The sequence below is a fragment of the Pseudonaja textilis genome, chromosome 4 (assembly GCF_049901715.1).
Source record: "Pseudonaja textilis isolate UNSWEBS1 chromosome 4, rPseTex1.2, whole genome shotgun sequence".
Classification (NCBI taxonomy): domain Eukaryota; kingdom Metazoa; phylum Chordata; class Lepidosauria; order Squamata; family Elapidae; genus Pseudonaja; species Pseudonaja textilis.
This window is the reverse complement of record NC_141993.1, coordinates 41254856-41274050: the sequence shown is the minus strand read 5'-3', so window position 1 is coordinate 41274050 and position 19195 is coordinate 41254856. Positions and strand designations below refer to the sequence as shown.

Below are 19195 nucleotides of genomic sequence, written 5' to 3'. Positions count from 1 at the left end.
ATCGAAATACCTTTTTTATTGTTTCCACAGAAAACAGACTGTTTCTTGATAGTAGAAGAAACATGGTCCCAACCTTTTTTTTTTTTTTTTGGGGGGGACAACAAATCCCATAAAACAACAGTGTCATGGTGCTGAAGATTTTAAACTTACAACACAAAATTGTGGGCTATACTAGGCTCTCCATTCCCAATTTAGGCAGAGTCATCAAGTCTTTGCCACCATTTGTCAGGTTGATTCTTTCTGCAAGTATTTCTTTTTAGGTGAAGACTAACATTAGCAATTTCACATCACAAATGTGCAGAAACCTCACTACAGGCCTGAGGTCTATTTAAAAGAAACATTGAAAACCTAAGAATACTTACAGTATATTGTGAAGTTACATACAATATTTACATTCGGTCTTTTCCATGTGTCATTTTAGCATAGTGGGTTCCATGAATGTTAAAATGACACCATGCATGAGTCAATTTCATTTTCAAAAACAAAGAAAGAAATCTACAGTATTCCTTTGAAACTGTATATGTGCCTTTTTATAGTTAAACATTTTCTGGCAAAAAGTAGGCTTCTATGTAATATTACTTGTTTTTATCCCTTACCTTCATAATAGAACATAATTATGTTCTAATTATGTTTTAGTCTTAATAATATGTTTATTTTCTGTAATGCACGGAATATTGCATGTGATTCCAAAATAACCTATTACTCAAGGATTACAATTACCTAATTGTGTATGCGAGCTTATTATAATACAGTATAAGGGTGCCATATTGCCAAATACACAAACCAAACTGTGATCCATTACCATAGTTCTTAAGGATTCTTTTAAACTGGCAAAAACTGGAACTTTGAATCTGCCTTAACATTCACAAATCAAAAGCAGTTCTTTATGCAAAAGTAAAGTGTTCAGTGTTTCCACTTTAAATTGGGCAGCCTTTAGAAAGGTTTTCACAATTTTGTATAGTGGTAAGTACAGATTTTCTAATTCCAATAACATTTTTTCTTTTAGATGAGTGCAATTAGAAGCATGACTAGACTAGTACCTGAAACCTTTCTTAGAACTCAGAATAATAAAGAGTTGAGATCTTAATCTAAATTCTTTTGGATTTCTTTTGAATTAATATTAGAAGATTCCTTGCATATCATAAATATCTGCTTTCATTTGGAAGAATGTAGAGTATTGCACCTGATTGTACAGTTTCTAGCAAATTTTTGCAGCATTTTTTAAATTGTTGAAGAATGTCCTGTTTCTTCTATTTTTAACATGTTATGCGGCAATTCTGACTAACCAGTTTGATGGGAAGTATTTTAATTAGATAAGAAGCAGAAGAAGTAAACCACCAAGGCTAACCAATCAAATGATAATGTATTTTTTTAAAAAATAATTGAAGTCTGTACAAAATATATAATGCAATAAACTAGGCAGTTTTTTCCCTGCTCCAAGATAAACTACTTATCCGAGAATCAAAAATACGGTACATTCTGTGTTTAAATGTTCTTAAAATGTGAAAGGCATAATGACTTAGACCTTCGGGAATCAGTTTAACATTTTCGGTTTCTTCTGCTGTTTCTTCATTTCCTCTGGGTTTTTTCTTGCTGCATTTCTGCTACAAACCAAACATTGATTTTATTCTTTGTAATTTTCCATTTTAATTTTTTTTTCAGAACAAGCAGAAAGGATTGGCTTCAAAAGATGCACCAAACTCAGTCACAGAAGACCTTGTAAAATGGCAAGATTCTGGAGTGAAAGATACAGGACAGTGCGTTCAGTCTGAAGAAGCATCAAATAGGACAAAGCAGGCAGAGAAAGAGAATGACCTTCAGCAGGCAGATAATTTGTCTGCAAATCAAATTGAATTAAACTTCCCTTTATCTCCAGAGGCTTTAGCTGTTCGCCCACATGGGGACTATAATTTGGTGAATTCTCTCCTCAACCTTACCAAAAGCCCAGTGAGTGTCTAATTATTATGGCAAACTTAATTTTGGATTAAAGAGAGACCTCATTTCTCTGTCTGGTGGTTGTTTAGCTGCTGACTAATCGTGGTGGCTACAGATCCATTTTAACCAACATTTGCAGGAATCCTCACAAATTTGCTTTAATTTTAAACTGTGGGTCAGGATTTCTAGTAAATTATAAGCTGCTGAAGATGGGGTAGCAAATCTCAAACTGGGCATGCAAAGTACGAACAAATCTAGGCATTACCCCGTGCACCTTATTTGGGGGGAGGGGGCTGTTGTACATGGAAGAAATATAATTATTAAAAGTGGTTTACCCCTTATACAACATCAACATCAACACCAACAAAATCGTTGGTTTTTCTTTACAGAAGAGTCAGTACATTAATTCACTATTTTCCGAAGGGTATACTACAGTTAGAGAATCACTATTGTAAGTTCCTTAATTTGCAAATAATACTTTAGATTAACAAGGACTTCTAGACCTTGTTAAAACTATCCCATTTTGTTAGTCATGTTGCCTGCAGATGATAAATGTTCCCACCTTGGAAGTGTGGTAAAACCCATTCACCTTTTTTAAGGTTGGTAAAGCTGCATTTGAGAATGGAAACTTCCTTTCAGTTATTTTGTAAACAGAGTCAATCCTGATTGTATATCCTGTCTGTATATATAATAAACAAATAAGCAAAGTTAATCCTACATATATGTTCATACCATATTATGTAATCAGTTAATAATCTGTTTTACCCAGCCCTAAATTGTGTTTTAGCCTTGCTGTTACATTTTTTTTTAGAACTAGGTCATGGAAACTATATAATTAGATGTGCTTCAACTTAGTAAAGTCTGTTGTTCTTCCTACACAGGATGGCCGAATAGCAGTGAAAGCTTGTGAAGGCCTCATGCTTCTAGTGAGTTTGCCTGAACCAGCAGCTGCCAAGTGCTTAACACAGAGTACATGTTTATGTGAACTGCTGACTGATAGGCTGGCCTCTCTTTACAAAGCCCTCCCTGAATTAATGGATCCTTTAGATATTGAAACAGTCGAAGGCATTAACTGGGGGTAAGTATTCTGTCCTTGCATGCTTGTTTTATTTTTTGGACACAAGCTATAGGTTGATTTATATTTATCACCTACCTTATACTTGAGATCAGTTAAAATTTAAATGTCTGTCAGTTGGAAAAATTATCAATCTCAATACAATAATGAAAATTACCTAAATGTTTAGAACTGTTGTTTATCATTCTGCTGTAATAGTAGCAAATATAAAATATGTTTCATTTGCCTTCATTTCCTGTACTCTAGTTTGGACTCCTATAACTACAAAGAAGATGCATCTGCTTTCCCAGGCAAAAGAGCTCTGATTTCATTCCTATCCTGGTTTGATTACTGCGATCAACTCATTAAGGAAGCTCACAAGGTTTATAATACTTGTATCAGTCATTGCCAAAACAAATTCACAAATCTATGGTTTGTAAATCATGACAATGACATCTTAAATATCCTCTTACGTTTTAGACAACTGCCATTGCCATAGCAATCTCAGTGCGGGAGCGTTTTTTCATTGATGTGATGGAACCTCAGCTAATGCAAACGTGAGTAATCTTCCAATGAAAAATGAAGAGGGCTTTCCCCCATCCTTTTTATTTTTAATGAGAGAACTCATGTCATTCAATTTTTTTTAAAAAAAAAAAATCTTGTTATGATCAGTTCAGAGATTGGAATTCTTACTTCAACTGCCCTGTTGCATCGTATCGTTCGTCAAGTCTCATCGGATGCCTTAGTTCACGAAATGGTTTACTTCATTCTTGGAGAGCAGCGGGAGCCAGAAAAACTCATAGATATCAACCGGCATCCATTGCGACATCGATTAATTGAGCACTGTGATCACATTTCAGATGAGGTAAGTTCAAATGTAGCAAGTGCATAGTGCTGTTGTGAAACAAATTATATTCAAGATGTGTATTAATACATTTTAAATGGTGAACAGCATTACAGAATAGTTTAGACACCAGATAACCATAAGTAAATATATATTTTAAAATATTGAATTCTACTGAAGGTTACAACTGCTACATCTTCAAATAGTCTCATTTTTCAGTGGGCAGGCCACTCTGAGGATAAATAATTCAGAGTAACTCATAAAGTACTGAAAAACAAATGCTTAAAAGTCTGTATGCAATCCCTAGCATATTAGTTTCCTTTCCTATCTGATAAATAAAGTATACTAGCATTTTAGGATATGATGCAGAGATGGGTAAGAGAGGAAATGGAAAATCATGAGGTAGAAAGACTTGTCAGCACTTTCTAAGACTGTGCAGGTCACTGATAACCTAAAGTGCTCTGCTGGTCTAGGAATTAGAAGACTAATACCTCAAGATTTGCCTCAGGCTAGGAAGCCTCTAACATTCACTTAAGGGCTACTTTGAACTTGTGGCATGTCTTGTTTCCATTCTCTAAGCAGAATACTGTAGAATAGAATATGCGTAAGAAAGTTGTGGCCCTTCTGTTGTTGCTGAATTGCAACTTCAGTAATAGCCATACAAACCATACTAATTCAGTGCTGGAGAGGTATGACAATTTCCTATCCCTAACCTAGAATAGTTCATTCAGATGGATTTCCAAAATAATTTTACAGCAGCTTTTCCTAAATCTACACCTGTAGCAAGCCACCAAATTAGGAGATGGTAACAATTTTGTTTGTCTTAACCAAAACCTATTTTCCAAGTGTTGATTGCATTAGTTATGTATCTCTATACGTTAGTCTCTTCAGCATAATAACATTGAGAACACATATGAAAAAGACAGTTAACCTTTTCCAGTATCTTTTAATGTCTTTTTTTTCTCCTTTACTTCTACAGATCAGCATAATGACCCTCAGAATGTTTGAACATCTTTTGCAAAAGCCTGATGAACATATTCTTTATAACCTGGTTCTTAGAAATTTAGAAGAGAGGAACTATACAGAATATAAACCACCCTGCCAAGAAGACAAAGACGTGGTAGAAAATGGGCAGATACCAGGAGCAGTGTATGTTACGTTCTGAATTTTCTGAATTTCTTCTAAAGTAGCTATAATGATTCATTAGTTTTTTTAAAAAAACTAAAAACATTTTAGTTTAAGTAGATTTATTATAAAAAGCAAATGATTGAGAATGTAGATGTTTGAATGTGTTATTTTAATAGGTCACGAGTAGTTCAAAAGTAGAAGTAAAATCACGAAAATGCTGCTGTTTCATGCAAGAGATATGAATGAAGAATGTACATCAACAGCAACCTTACCTGCAGTAGGATACTACAAGCCTGGGTGATTTCTGCTTACTAACCAGTCTTGGCACCACCATGTTACACCAATGCTGCAGAAATCACCCAGGCTGCCAGTGTATTTCATTTTTTAAAATTAATTTTATTGAATAATTTTGTTACAAAATAATTAATTAAACATAAAGGAAAGTTATAATTAAGTTATAAAAGGAGAGACAGAAAAGAAAGAAAAATAAAAGTAAAAGAGTGGTTTCTAATCTTTTTTTTTTTTACAGAAATAAATGCATTTATATTTTATCCTCTCTAAGGATCCCTTAGAGAGGTTCATGTTTCTTTACCTTTTCCAATCATCAAACCCATAAATTACGAGTTAATTTTTCCTACTTTTTCAATCTTTAGAAAAGAAAAATCCATGATCACTAACAAAAAAAATTCAATCACTAACAAATGTGGTTATTTTGCCTGAAAATGTCAGTTTTGCCATGTCTGCAAATTCTATCATCTTCACCAACCATTTCTCCATTTTGGGTATATTAGAGGATTTCTATCTTTGCACATAGTTTGCTTAAGTTAGCATTTAGAAAAGCAATTTCCATGAATTCTTCAAATTGTCCCTGCAAAAAAGTTCTGGTTTCAGTAGAATGTTAATATTTAAAATGCTTTTTAAACTATAAGTATTTGGACCCAAAATCTTCTAGTTTTTTTACAAGTCTACCAAGCTTGATAAAATGAATCTTTATGTTTTCCACATCTTCGTCATAGATTTGAAGTATCTATACACATTCCGGATAGTTTTTTGATGTCATGTACCAACGGTATATAATTTTATAAAAATTATTTTATAAATTGTAATCGAATGTGATTTTTAATCCTTTTAGCCCACATATTTTTCCATTGGTCCCTCTGTACGTTATAATGTACATTATTTGAAAATTCTTAACCCATTTTATCATAGTCCCTTCAGCTTCTGTTTCCATTTGAAATTTCAGTAAAAGCTTACACATTTTATATGTTTACCCTATGCATATAATTCAGTTTCAAATTTCATCTTAAGTCATTCAGTTCCTAATGTCCTTTTGTCTACTTTCTCTTAATAATACATATGAAAATAATTGAAAATGAAATCCATTCTGCAGTCAGTGGGTCTCTTTACATCTTGTATTCTTTATATTCTGACAACTCTAGATATATTCATCATTTCTCTTTCACTGCTTTTTCTTTCCTATAAAATCCTTGTCTTAAGACTCACAAAGACATTTTCAGGCAAAGCCTTTGTTTGTATCTGTTCCATATTCTTAATATGGCACTTACAATGTAATGGTTTTTAAAGTCTACATTAACCTTAACTTTGATGTACCATTAAAAACCATGCCATCTCGACTGAAGAACATGAAGAACGAACCTCAGAGAAGGAGGAGTTGATACAAGGAGAAGCCATTTTTAGTAAACGCTCAACACAAAGAACACTACAAAGCAGAGGGAAAAAAAGGAGGGTTAAAAACTTGACATTTAAGAAGATAACGAAAAAGGGAATACCTATGAAACTAGGAAAGGCAAAAAGAATCAGCAGAAAAGCAAAATGGGAAAGGAAGATATAAAGAGAAAGGAGGATAAAAACTGGAGGGGAGAAAGATGTGGAAAAATAAAGGGGAAAAAAGGCAATGAGAAACAGGAGCAGGTAACAAAGAAATATGTAAATTGTAAAATAATGAAAAGAAATTGTCTATTTAAAAGACACAGAGATAATGGCTGATTAAGAATTAGGAAAAGGAGATTCCACATGGAGATGAGGGGTAGTATGAAAGTATTTGTAACTATAAATTAGTCAATAGGGAAATATAGATCATTAAGAGGAAGGATCGACACTGATAACTTATATAAATGCATATTATTATTTCTGTCTTTAAAAGAAATGTTAATGTTTAATAAATATATTGAAATAACTGAAATAAACTGTGAGGATGTTTAAAATGTGACTAATATCAGTGACCAGGACTAGTTAAATGGGTTAATTTTTTTTCTTCCTTCTCTCTTTTGAAAGTATAAATGAATTATATGAAATTAATGGGGGGAAAATACAATGCAGAATCTGTTTGCAAAGATATAAATGTTATTTAGTTTATAGGGGATGATTTTTATTATAACTAGTTAAAAATAAATGTTTGTTGGGAACTAAAATGGGGGAATTAAGGAATACTTAAACCATTGGAGTGGCACAACCAAATTAGTAAATGGGGGGGACTTAATTTAGATTTTGTTTCTTCCTTTTCTTCTGTAAAAGTTGGTATTAATTTAGAATTAATGGAAAAATTATGTGATGAAACTGCAAATCTGATAGATAAAAGTACTAAAGGTAAAATATGAGTATATGGGAATTGTATGAGATTTAAATGAGAAAAGAGTATTTCGGAAAAGGTAATAATAGAATTAAGCAAAATTAGGATAAGACAGGAAGTTGAATGTAAAAAAATAATATATAACTATTGTCATATTTGCATGTAAAAGTGGTGACCTGGAATTATGTTGTCCACTGAAAAGAACTTTTTTTTGTATTTTATGCAAAAAACTGAAATAAAACTTGTTTAAAAAAAACATGCCATCCAAATCTCAGGTCATGCCTTTCTGTTTCTGAAGTTATTTTATTTTGCGCAACACCCACTCTTTCATGCAAACCAAACAGCAGGCTATAAACTACAATTCCCAATCAGGAAAGGCCAATCTTCCTCATTCTTTTTCATCTTGAAAATTTTTACATTTAACTTGCTTTTTCCCTTGCCGTATAAATACCTAGATATACAGTATCTTTCTGCAATTGCTTCAATCGTGAATTGGTTATCAAAATAGATATTGTTTGAAACAGAAACAACATTCTAGGAAATAACTCTGAAGTGGTTCACGCTTCAAATATTCTGATGTTGGAATGGCCTATTTCGTGATTCGTGACATAATGTTTTTATGTCTTTCCTCAAGCTATTTTTGTAACATGTTTAAAAAGCTGCTCATGAGTTGAAGGCTGTAGCTGAAAGAGAAAGGAAGCAGAAATTGTATAGGATGGATGTATTTTTTTTTCTAGATTGCAGATATAATGTTCTCTTTCAAATAGAAAGTATTAACTTTTATTCTTTCCTCATTTTGCTACAGAGACCTGGAAGAAGATCCTTTGTTTACAGATCTTTCTTCTGATACTATATTGTCAAATCAAGAATGGCTTAGTGCTTCACCACCTACAAGTCCTGATCATCCAAAAAATGATGGGAAAACTGAAGTCCATAAAATTGTAAATAGGTGTGTTAAACTTCCTAATACTCGTTCTTAAGTTAGTAATACCTAAGCCTTAGGTTTCTGCAATAAAGTCCAGTTCCTATGATTGGTATAGTATATATTTTATTAATTGTTTGTTATATTTATATGTGACCTTCCAAGAATAAATGTGACACGCACAGCATTTTCTTGTCCATTTTTTTCTCACAAGAATGAACCTGTTTTTCATAGCTTAGGCTAGACTTGAATCTGAGTCTTTCTTTTCCTACAAATGAACTAGCTTCTATACCAGATTACTCAAATCAAGAGTTTACTATAAATAAGGTGGAGCTAAAGGTTTAAAGGGGAGCAGATTAATTGATTACTTTTTCTGATGAACATTGAATCTATCATGTGACAGTATGGGTTAGAGTTAGAGGCCTTGTGATGTGTGTGTGTGTGTGTGTGTGTATTCACTGAGCCTCACAAAAAATAGAGTGTTTGTAGAGAAGGGTAAGTACAAACCAGTAGATAGCTTTGAATATAATGAATCCGTCAAAGGATTGACTGACCTCTATTCCTGAGCTGGATTTCAGAAATCTTTAATTTAATATTTAAAGCCTGTTTTTATATATTCAAAATTATACAATGTTATAAATATATGGACTTAGATTATGCTACAATATTCACTCTTCAATCACTTCATTAAGAAAAATGCCAAAACTTACAAATAGCTTCTTAGAATATAAAATTATAACAGAAATTTAATGAGGAAATCCTGAGCGATATGCCATTAGATGGTAGTACTTATTCTCTAAATTCATTAGAAAAATTAATTAAATGTCCTTTTTGCATAATTTGTTGTAATTCCAATGCACAGTAAGACCTCAGCCTTGATGTGATGTGTATCTGCAGCAGCATCAGAGGGAGGATTTTGCCAGCTCTTTCCAAGAAAGAGGCCTGGATCAAGAGACTGCCCAGTTCTGGGGGGTGGACAGGACAAGACAATGATTGAGAGTAACAAACCCTAGAATCTATCAGTATATATATGATACCTTACAAAGTTACACCTTTAGTTTGGCAAGATTCTATTAGTCTAAGCAAATAAAGAATTGGATCTCACTGTCTTGTTTCGGTCCTAAAACAGCCAGAATGTTTGGTTGAGACAATTTTTGTTTCTACTAAACCCAAACATCCATTTTCCTAAAGTAATTATTTTATTCATTCAACTATAGCTTTCATTATCATTTATAAATATTATACAATGATATTATCCATAATTTTAGATAGAAGTCTTTAATAAGATATGCAGGTTTTGTAAGTGCTGTATTTATATAATTACCTTTGTATTTTCAAGTTAATAAACCAAATCAATAAACACAAAAAAGTTCAAAAAAATTAACAATACATTAAACTGATCTTTTAACATGCTATACAACAAAGGAAAAGGACAGACTTCAACATTTGTGCATATGTATACGTAAAATAGTGTGTATCAGTATATGAATGAAATCTATGAAATGCTCTTGATCATGGCATGATACTGATTTTTTTTCTATTTTTTTTATTTATGTTTGATTTTGCTCTCTAAAGGGCATATAAATTGATGGATATAAAACTGAAATAAATATTGTGCCAACTGAAAATAACAAGGAGTGGGTTAAACATTGTTTTCCAGTAGTGCAAAATTTCTGTAAGCAGATTGAATGAAAGGCCTCAACAGATTTCTTTGCATTCTGGGTGACTAGCATAAGTTAAATAGTAAATGCATTGCTCATTGTTGTAAAGGCATAGAAAGAATTGTCTTATATATCTTTGTTTTATATATCTTTGCAGTTTTCTCTGTCTTGTACCAGATGAAGCCAAATCGTCCTACCACGTGGAAGGAACAGGTTATGACACCTACCTCAGAGATGCCCATCGACAAGTAAAGACAAAAAATGCTATTTTATATATAATATGATTGTTTCAGACAAGGGGAAGGCAGAAGCCAACTTTACTTGCTTACAAAATTATGTGACAGTTTACTTTATTATTTTTTTAAAAGCACCAACCTCATAATAGTATACTTCATCCTTTATTTTATCTATCAGGTACTATGGATTGAAGCAGTATTTGAGTAGTAAATGGACATGGTGTACATTAAATTTTATAGCATTTTAATGTACACCATGTTCATTTACTACTGAAATACTGCTTCAATTCATACTGCTTGATAGATAAAGAATGAAATATACTATTTTGTGGTTTGAAAGTTTCAAATAACTTCAAATTAGTACCTTCATTTTTCTTCATAAGTGATATTTGTGGTATGGTATTTAGTTGTGTACTCTTTAAATATATAACTAGTCTGACAAAAAAGAAAATAGCATTCATTAATTAAGTTCACAATATCTTTTACAATATTCTATGAAGGATACTGTAATGCAGATAGATAGACAGACTTGCTTATTGTTATTTTAGGATTTTTGTAAAAGGGATCTTTAAAAAGTTGATGACTGAAGTGTTTCCTGCCGTTACTGTTTGTTCTTTAATTTATTAATTAGTAATCACATGTTTCCTTCTTTAGTTTCGGGATTATTGTTCCATATGTTTACGATGGGAATGGCCAGGATCTCCTAAATCTCTGGAAAAGTGCAATTTAGAAGCTGCATTCTTTGAAGGACATTTCTTGAAAGTTCTTTTTGATAGAATGGGCAAAATTCTGGATCAGGTAGATCTTCCTTTTGTGCTGCTTTTCTCGTGATATAGCATACCTAATTGTGGGGAAATTAGTACAGTTGCACTATAGAGAGTGATTTTGTATACCTGGGAATTGTTGAATGTTCATAAACTCAGATCTAAAGAGTTGGCCCCTCTCTCAAATAGAAGAGCTAAAAACTATGGAATCTCAACTGGTTAAAAGGAGAGGACAGTATAAATTATCAGTATACTAGATTATACTAAAGTAAGGGAAGCTAGCTGCATTTTTCAGCCTAAAATGCTGACCTAAATCAGAAGGAAATATTCTTACACCCCATTTAAGATTAAAATGAAAAACGTGATTTAATTATTTTAATAATATATCTATGAACATTTATTTACAATTGAATGCAATTCTGTTGACATAATTTTTTTTTGTACAGTCTTTATTAGTCTTACAAAGCAGAGTTCCCCAATGTTTCTGGCTTTACAAACTGCTGGAGATGGGGAGGGAAGGGGAAAGTTCCACACAAGTGGCCAGCAAGCATGCCTGTCATTCACTTAAATGGAATGCCACACTCGTCCACTGTTCGTGCAAATGAGGATGCACTTGCATGCTTGCTGGCTGTTTCTGCAGCCTGGTTGCAAACCCCTCATGGCCTTCTAGCTTGGGGGCCCCTGTTACAAAGCATGCCATGATGGTTTATGGCAGATGCAGGTTCTGCTCTGCATAAATGCCATTTCAGTGTTCTTACACAACATTGTATATGGCTGTTGATCCATTAATATTGGCCTTTTGAACTGAATAATTGATGTTTTTCCTGATTCTCTTTTACACAGAAACTTAAATTCTGTATCTACAATTTCCAAATTACATGATTTTTGCCTATCCAAACTTTGCAAAAACTGCTTTATTTCTTAAGTGCAAGTTAGTTCCTACAGATTTAACCCATGTGTTCCATGCATGTTCTCTTGTTCTCAAAGCCAACATCCTCTTATCCCAATATGTTGATATCAATAGTTTTTGCTAATCACAGAATGTTTTCAGTTTTTTATGGAGCTGAAATGTCTCAGAAGGCGCTAAGCAATCTGTGTACAGCCACCTAGTCTGAAAATTTCTTGTTTCCTGTATTTGCAAGATTGCATCTCTCTTACTGTTCTATAACAACTGCGCAACAAAAGATAAAGTGGACATTTCGCTGATACAAACAAAAGCCATTATAATAACTATAGATCAATTACTATCTCTAAACACAATCTTTCTTATAGGGTTGCTTATAAAATAACATTGAAATTTGAATGTTCTCTTGAGCCATGGACAGGAGATGGCATGCTAACAAACAAATGAATGGTTGTACATTAGGGACTGTTGGACTGTTCCACCAGTCCAATTTCTGAGAGCTTCACCTAATGATAATCTTCATCGCTTTTTCTAAAATATATTCAAGGACCAGAAGTAGAGGCAGAAAGAAAATACAGATTCTTTGTGCTATACTCAGCCTGCTATTAGCATTACAAGAGCAGCCATAAGAATCTCTCAGTCTCCACAGATAATCATCAGTATAGATGACAGTCGACTGGTGTATTGAATGGGACACATAGAAACCTTCAGTCCTGCATAGTCTAAACAGTAATAACTGATCCATTGTACACCTCCTGTCCCTTTTATGCTTACAGTTTGATAGCTTTAAACCAATTATTGCCCTAAAGAAATAAAACTGAAATCTCAGCCATTGCTTTCTTTGAGTGATATAATGGCCTTTTTTTGTCAAGACAATTAAAGCCATGTGCTTGCATGGTTGATAAAAAAATTATTCATTGTAAACCTTGCATATGGACAAAAGCAAAGCTAGTAATTTTCTGCTAAAATTCAGGTACCTGCGACAATGAATGTGTATATTGGGGAAATGACTTCTTTTCTTTTTACCTCACAGCCATATGATGTCAATCTACAAGTCACATCTGTATTGTCCAAGCTTTCTTTGTTTCCACATCCACATATTCAGGAATACCTTTTGGATCCCTACGTAAATCTGGCTTCTGGCTGCCGTTCTCTTTTTTCAGTAATTGTTAGGGTAAGTACGCCATCTGATCAGTCTCATAGTTGTACATATGTGAATGGTGTTGCTACTGAGCAATTGGAAATGGGAGGCAGCTGTTATTCTTGTTAATGTTCATCATTTTGTCTATGCAATTTCATCAGATGGACCAGAGTGAGAATTTGATAGGGTGCCTGAGATCCATCTGAATTGCCTGAAGCTCACAAGTGACCACATGCACAGTACTTTAGAAAGTTGAATTTTGATGCCTTATCACCAGATTCAGATCCATATAATTACACTGATTCTTTGCTTCATTTTGTTCAATATTTTATGAATAATATACAGGTTGTTGGAGATCTCATGGTACGAATTCAGCGCATACCTGATTTCACACCTAAACTTCTATTGGTCAGGAAACGTCTTCTTGGGTTAGAACCTGAAAGGCCTATGTAAGTATATTAATTACCAGTCAAATACAGATTGTTTCCTACTGATGTTGTACTGCTTTTAAAATCTATTCCTTGTCTTCACTTTACAGTGTTGACCACATGACATTACTTGAAGGTGTGATAGTATTAGAAGAATTTTGTAAAGAACTGGCTGCAATTGCATTTGTGAAATACCACTCTTCATCAGCACCATGAGCAGCAATCAAAAACTTCACGATTGTGTAATGTTTCAATGAGAAATGGCTAATAAACCTTCCCAGGCAAGAAAGCAAAAAATCAAAACATTGCCATACATTTAGGAAGTTTACATGGGACACATTCAAATGGTTGAAGTCCTTTCATTCATGGCAGTGGCAACTTGGAAATGTGAAACAGACATCCTATCATCAATTCAACCCAAGGGACTCTAGCTAAGAAAGTTCAGCTTCAGAAGTTATATTGATTGGGACTTTAATTAAAATATTTTCTTTAAATAACTTCCTGGGAAGTAGCAAATTTTAAATATATATATATATATAAATATATATACAAATTAGGCTTTATAATATTAGGCTTAAATAATAGTTTTTGTGTCATAGCTAAGGTGTGTTTTATCCCTTTATATAAAACCCAGTAAATGATTAATGTATTTTAAAATATTTCAGGCAATTAGGAAAAAAAACCCAAGAAGTTTCAAACTTTATAAACATGAGCTTTTTTTCCTATTATCTTTCACATTCTTCCAATACTTTCTCCCTAGTGATGCCAAGTTAAGTACAGGGTTTATTTGAATACTTATTCATTATCTCTTATTATGCTACATATAATTTTTATACGATTGTTTGACTGAGACATATTTTGTGCCTATTTATTGTTGAAAATTCACAAGTTTTGTGCTGTTAAATTACTTCACTATCCAGCTAATTTGAAAGGCTTATCATCTACCACAAGGGATAATTGATAAGTTTTTTTACTCAGAATTCTTGCAGGCTGTTACAAATGAATTGACTTCTAGGTGTGATGTTAATGTTTGAAGAAATTCATTACAAGTCAGAGAGAGTAAAGAGCTCCTTATTTTGTGATACCAAATAATCTAGGGTAGATGGGATACCCAAGTGGTCCTATTAGTCATCTCTTCTGATCTTCCATGAATTGAAAAATCAGAATAAGTACATTGTCTACCCTTTATATTATTTTTATTGGTTTTGATCTCCATGTGAAAGAGTTGGGATTCATAGACTCATTATGGGGGAAATAGTCTTTTAAATCACTTTTCCTTTATTTGTTATACCATGAGTACAGCAAAGTCAAATTTAATCCAAAATATTTCTTCCTTTTACTTCTTCAGTATTTAATGTAATTTTAAAGTTCTTCCTTCATAATAATTTCCCTGCATGTTTGCTAATTTTTTGAGATATTGTTTGGATTGATGTACATTTGACATAGAGGCAAGGGAATAGCCCTATGATTTGTATTTGAAAAAAGAAAAAAACAATACTTGCTGGGGTATAATGTTGCAGAAATTTGACAGGACAAACACTGATTGGTAGAGAACAGTGTAATACTTAAATGACTTAAATGTGGACATTTACACTGAAAATTAAAATAATGTTAAAAATTGTCTAATCGGGCTTCATCTACACATTCAGAGAGGTATGTTTTTCTTTGTGAATGTTACTGAATTTGGCTAGAAAAAGATAGAGTTCAGGAAGTAGTTTTATGGAAATAGGTCCATTCTATGAAGCATTTAAAACTTCTACAAGTATAAATAATTTAGTCAGATTGTTATTATAGATCTTTTAAATATAGTGAAACTTGAGTAAATGCATGCAAATTAGCCAAGTTCTTAAATTTTGGATAATGTTCTTCAGTTTTGGGAAATATTACAGTTTGAATTCCTTAGCCATTTTGTGCATAGTTGGCATTGTACTTTTACCTGAAAAGTATAGTTCATGATATCCAGATAAATCATACTGGACTACACAGAAATCAAAATCCCCCCAAGAGTAAGAAGAAAGAAAGTCTTGTTTTGCTATTAGAAAGGTTACAAAAATATCTAATATTAAAATTCATGTCTTCTAAAACATTACAATTAATGTCTAATTATGTGTGCCATACACATTAAGGAAATGTGTTCATTTTGCCAGTAAATTCCTGAAATATTAAAGAACCAAGATTTTCATGTATTCTCTTACTGTTTAGGGTTTCTTTGCCACAATATGCATTTCAAAGCTAGAGAAAGCTTTTCGCATTCTCTATTTACTGAATTGTTTTTATATATCCATAAATTTTAGAAGAAACATTTTATTTTTATAAAAACAGATCGAATTTTCCTTCCAAAATGGAGCTCCTTTAATCATTAAAATGTTTTGATTTCCATGCACTTTTTTAAAAAAAGGCTAGTTATTTTCTGTTTTGAATTGTTGAATTATGTATGTCATGACAACCCTTAGCCTGAAGAGAGAATGTTGTGTGTGTTCATACACTTATATATGGCTATTTATTATTCACACAGATAAACATACAATAAGTTCTACTGTTTTACCATTAGGGTTAAAAGGTTAGAGGTATCTATTTGGTACTTATTACCAATATAGGTTAGGCGTTGTTTATATATGTGAATGGATGAAGAAAGCTGGAATTGTATAATTCTAATTTTTTTTCCTAGATGCACAGTTATGTAAATAAAGGAAACTTTCATTTTCTGTCATTAATTGTATCTATGTTAGTTTAGTTTCTGATGTTGGATATGTAATAACATGAGAGAATGAGTAGGATAGCTGCTGCTTTTAAGGTATTATTATTATAAGTGTATTGGTGTAGTAAATCATATCTCTTCTTTGTAGCATTGTCATACTATGTTCATTGGTGCAATTTTAGAGTTGTGATGCAAGATATAACTTCAGGCTGGTTTGTACATTACCTGTTTACATCTGTATATTTGTATATTAATTGACCCTAAACCCTAGTATTTGCAGTATTACCAAGACAAAGATTCCAATTATCATGGTATTTCTTTAAAAATGAATGGCAGCTTTCTAGGAGTTGCTGAATTTCTTTTCATTCTTAAACTAACATCCTCATTTAACTTATTAACACAAACAATGCAAACACTGTATTTTCATTGGTCTCTCAATATGAAAAAAGATTGGATTACTATCATTTAACAAACACATCAGCATAGCTATGTGTAATAAACCCTATGCCATGTTGTCTACTGCCATGAAAACTTCTCTTTATCTAACCATGAATTGAGTTGCACCACCTCTTCTCTTTATATCAAATGTAAAATGTTCATAAAGCCCTTCCTACTGAACTTTGTCTAGTCTGATGATACTGTTTGCCAAAGTTTAATAGATTCCTGAAGAGCTGTTGGAATTACAACATAGAACAATTATAACTTATGTCAGACAATTTAGTTGAAAGATTTTTTTGTTGAAAATATGCATGAAGGATTCAAAAGGGATATTCATAAAAATAAAAAAGTAATTTAAACAAGTGACTGCTTATTTTTGAAGAAGTTTGAGCATTTCCCCGGCTATATGGACAGCCAGTATTGTTTTCATATCTTGTCTGTCTGTCTAGCCTCCCACTTCAGAAACTCTCAGGGCTGTGAAAAATGATGATTCTGCAGATATTGATGGCAGTCCTAGTTAGCCTTATTCCCTTCCATGGTTTTCTGAAAGAAAGCAAAATGTTGATTTATCTTGTTATTTAGCTTTTATGGGAATAAAGCAGCTATGCAGTATAGATTTTTGACAATCTCGGAAGTACATAGATTGAATATTCCAGGAAAACATATCAACAATTGATTCTTATATACATTTTCTTCATATAGCACAATTTCCCCCTTTTCAAAATATTTTACTGAGATTCCATATAACACAGTTCTACAGAATATTCATTTTATGAATGGCTGCCTAACCTCTTAATTAAAAGCCTCTTTCTCAAACAGTTGTTTGAAAACAATTGATATTTAAAAAAATGGATCAAACAAAAAACATGTGGATTTGGCTGCCATTAAAATCATTCCTAGTGTGTCTTCATTATATTGTACACATATTTTCCACTTGAGCACACATAAAAGACATGTTTAGAAGTCCAGACTTTAGATATTTTTCCTCAGAGGCAGAACAGAATTTTGAGGATATACTGAAGTCAATAGGCACTGCAAAGTTCCATTGTGAAAAACCAGTTATGGCAATCTATGAAGCTTGAAGGCTTATACACATCCCTTAGGAACACACAAACAAACACACACAAACGCATACCAGTTATTTTCTTCCAATTCACCAATTCGCAACCTCATTTTTCTAATGAAGTTCATAATACAGTTTCCACAAGGAAACTATTTCTTCTTATGTTCATCCCTAGATAATATTACAAAAAGAAACCAAATGCTTTATTTTTTATTTTATTTATTAAATATCATTGTATTATTTATACAATAATTTGCCAACTAATTGCATGTAGGCAAAAATTTAATATGTAGCAAACAACAGCATGTCACCTTTGTAATAAAAAGAATCAAACAATTGACCACTTGATCAGTGGCTATAGCAAAATTTTACAAACTGACTACTAGTAGAGTAATGACCAAGGCGCCAGAATTATTCATTGGAAACTTTGAGGTTTAGATTTGAATGTGGTAAAAACTGCTGGAACCATCAAGTTGAAAGGTTTTGGAAAATGAGCAGATTATGATCTTATAGGACTTTTAAGATCAAACAGGCATCTTCTTCATAAATTACCTGAAATAACAGTTACTAAGAAGAAGAAATTCATTGATGTTGCTATTATAGGTGATGCTAGGATTGTGGAAAAAAAATTATAAAATGTTGCAGATTGAAGTTGAACTCTTTTTTAAACATTTATTTTATTCACAACATTAAAATACAAAATCCAAGAAAGAAAAACCCGAACAAAGCTGAATACCATACATGTATGTGTGTGTGTGTCTGTGTGTGTGTGTCTGTGTGTGTGTATGTATGTATGTATGTATGTATGTATGTATGGTATTCAGCTTTGGGTTTCTCACGTCATTATTTTTGTGCTTTTAAAGTTGTAGCGATGTTTCACAGAATCTCATCTGCCATCATCAGACATATGTATATGTATAAGACATATACATAGATTTTCCTCTCTAATTGAATACTACAGTATATTTCATGAATAATAGATCCCGCCCTTGTAAAACACATCCACAATTTATAAACTTCTACAACTCTTATTTACCCAATCAATTTGACTAGATATATCTATTATATAAAAAATATGATTACCAATTAAAGCCAACATCAAAGTTAAACTTTAAAGGCCTCTGTTAGCAATCTATTATTGTATTCTGCTCCTAGAAGGTCCATAATGGCTTCCATGGTCTACCTTAAACAACCACAGTCATTATCTCAAGATCAAATGTCCTTGACTGATTCTTAATGATAAAGCTTTTTCTTATTTAATTTCATTCCCCCAAATCACAAGTCTCTGTTGTAAAAGTCTCTGCGGCATTAGTTATTTTTAAAAAGCCTTTTATATCCAGTTGGATATAATTTCACATTCCAATCTCTATCTTTCTTAAGAATGTCCAG

The 19195-nt window shown here is 32.6% G+C and overlaps 1 protein-coding gene across 3 annotated transcripts in view; it reads left to right on the top strand.

Annotated features, from left to right (window-relative positions):
• FHIP2A (FHF complex subunit HOOK interacting protein 2A) overlaps nucleotides 1-17105 on the top strand; it is a 37286-nt gene extending 20181 nt beyond the window's left edge. For 2 of the 3 annotated variants that reach the window (XM_026704833.2, XM_026704832.2), the window contains 12 exons: nucleotides 1663-1947; nucleotides 2817-3013; nucleotides 3257-3371; nucleotides 3470-3546; nucleotides 3662-3854; nucleotides 4813-4982; nucleotides 8357-8500; nucleotides 10292-10382; nucleotides 11025-11168; nucleotides 13072-13212; nucleotides 13525-13628; nucleotides 13718-17105. In XM_026704833.2, the coding sequence (XP_026560618.1) occupies nucleotides 1663-1947; nucleotides 2817-3013; nucleotides 3257-3371; nucleotides 3470-3546; nucleotides 3662-3854; nucleotides 4813-4982; nucleotides 8357-8500; nucleotides 10292-10382; nucleotides 11025-11168; nucleotides 13072-13212; nucleotides 13525-13628; nucleotides 13718-13823 (1767 nt within the window). In that variant the 3' untranslated portion in view covers nucleotides 13824-17105. Of the gene's footprint in view, nucleotides 1-1662; nucleotides 1948-2816; nucleotides 3014-3256; nucleotides 3372-3469; nucleotides 3547-3661; nucleotides 3855-4812; nucleotides 4983-8356; nucleotides 8501-10291; nucleotides 10383-11024; nucleotides 11169-13071; nucleotides 13213-13524; nucleotides 13633-13717 lie in introns of those variants that run through there. The other variant, XM_087932704.1, reaches the window with a different exon arrangement.
• The last annotated feature ends 2090 nt before the right edge of the window (nucleotides 17106-19195 follow it).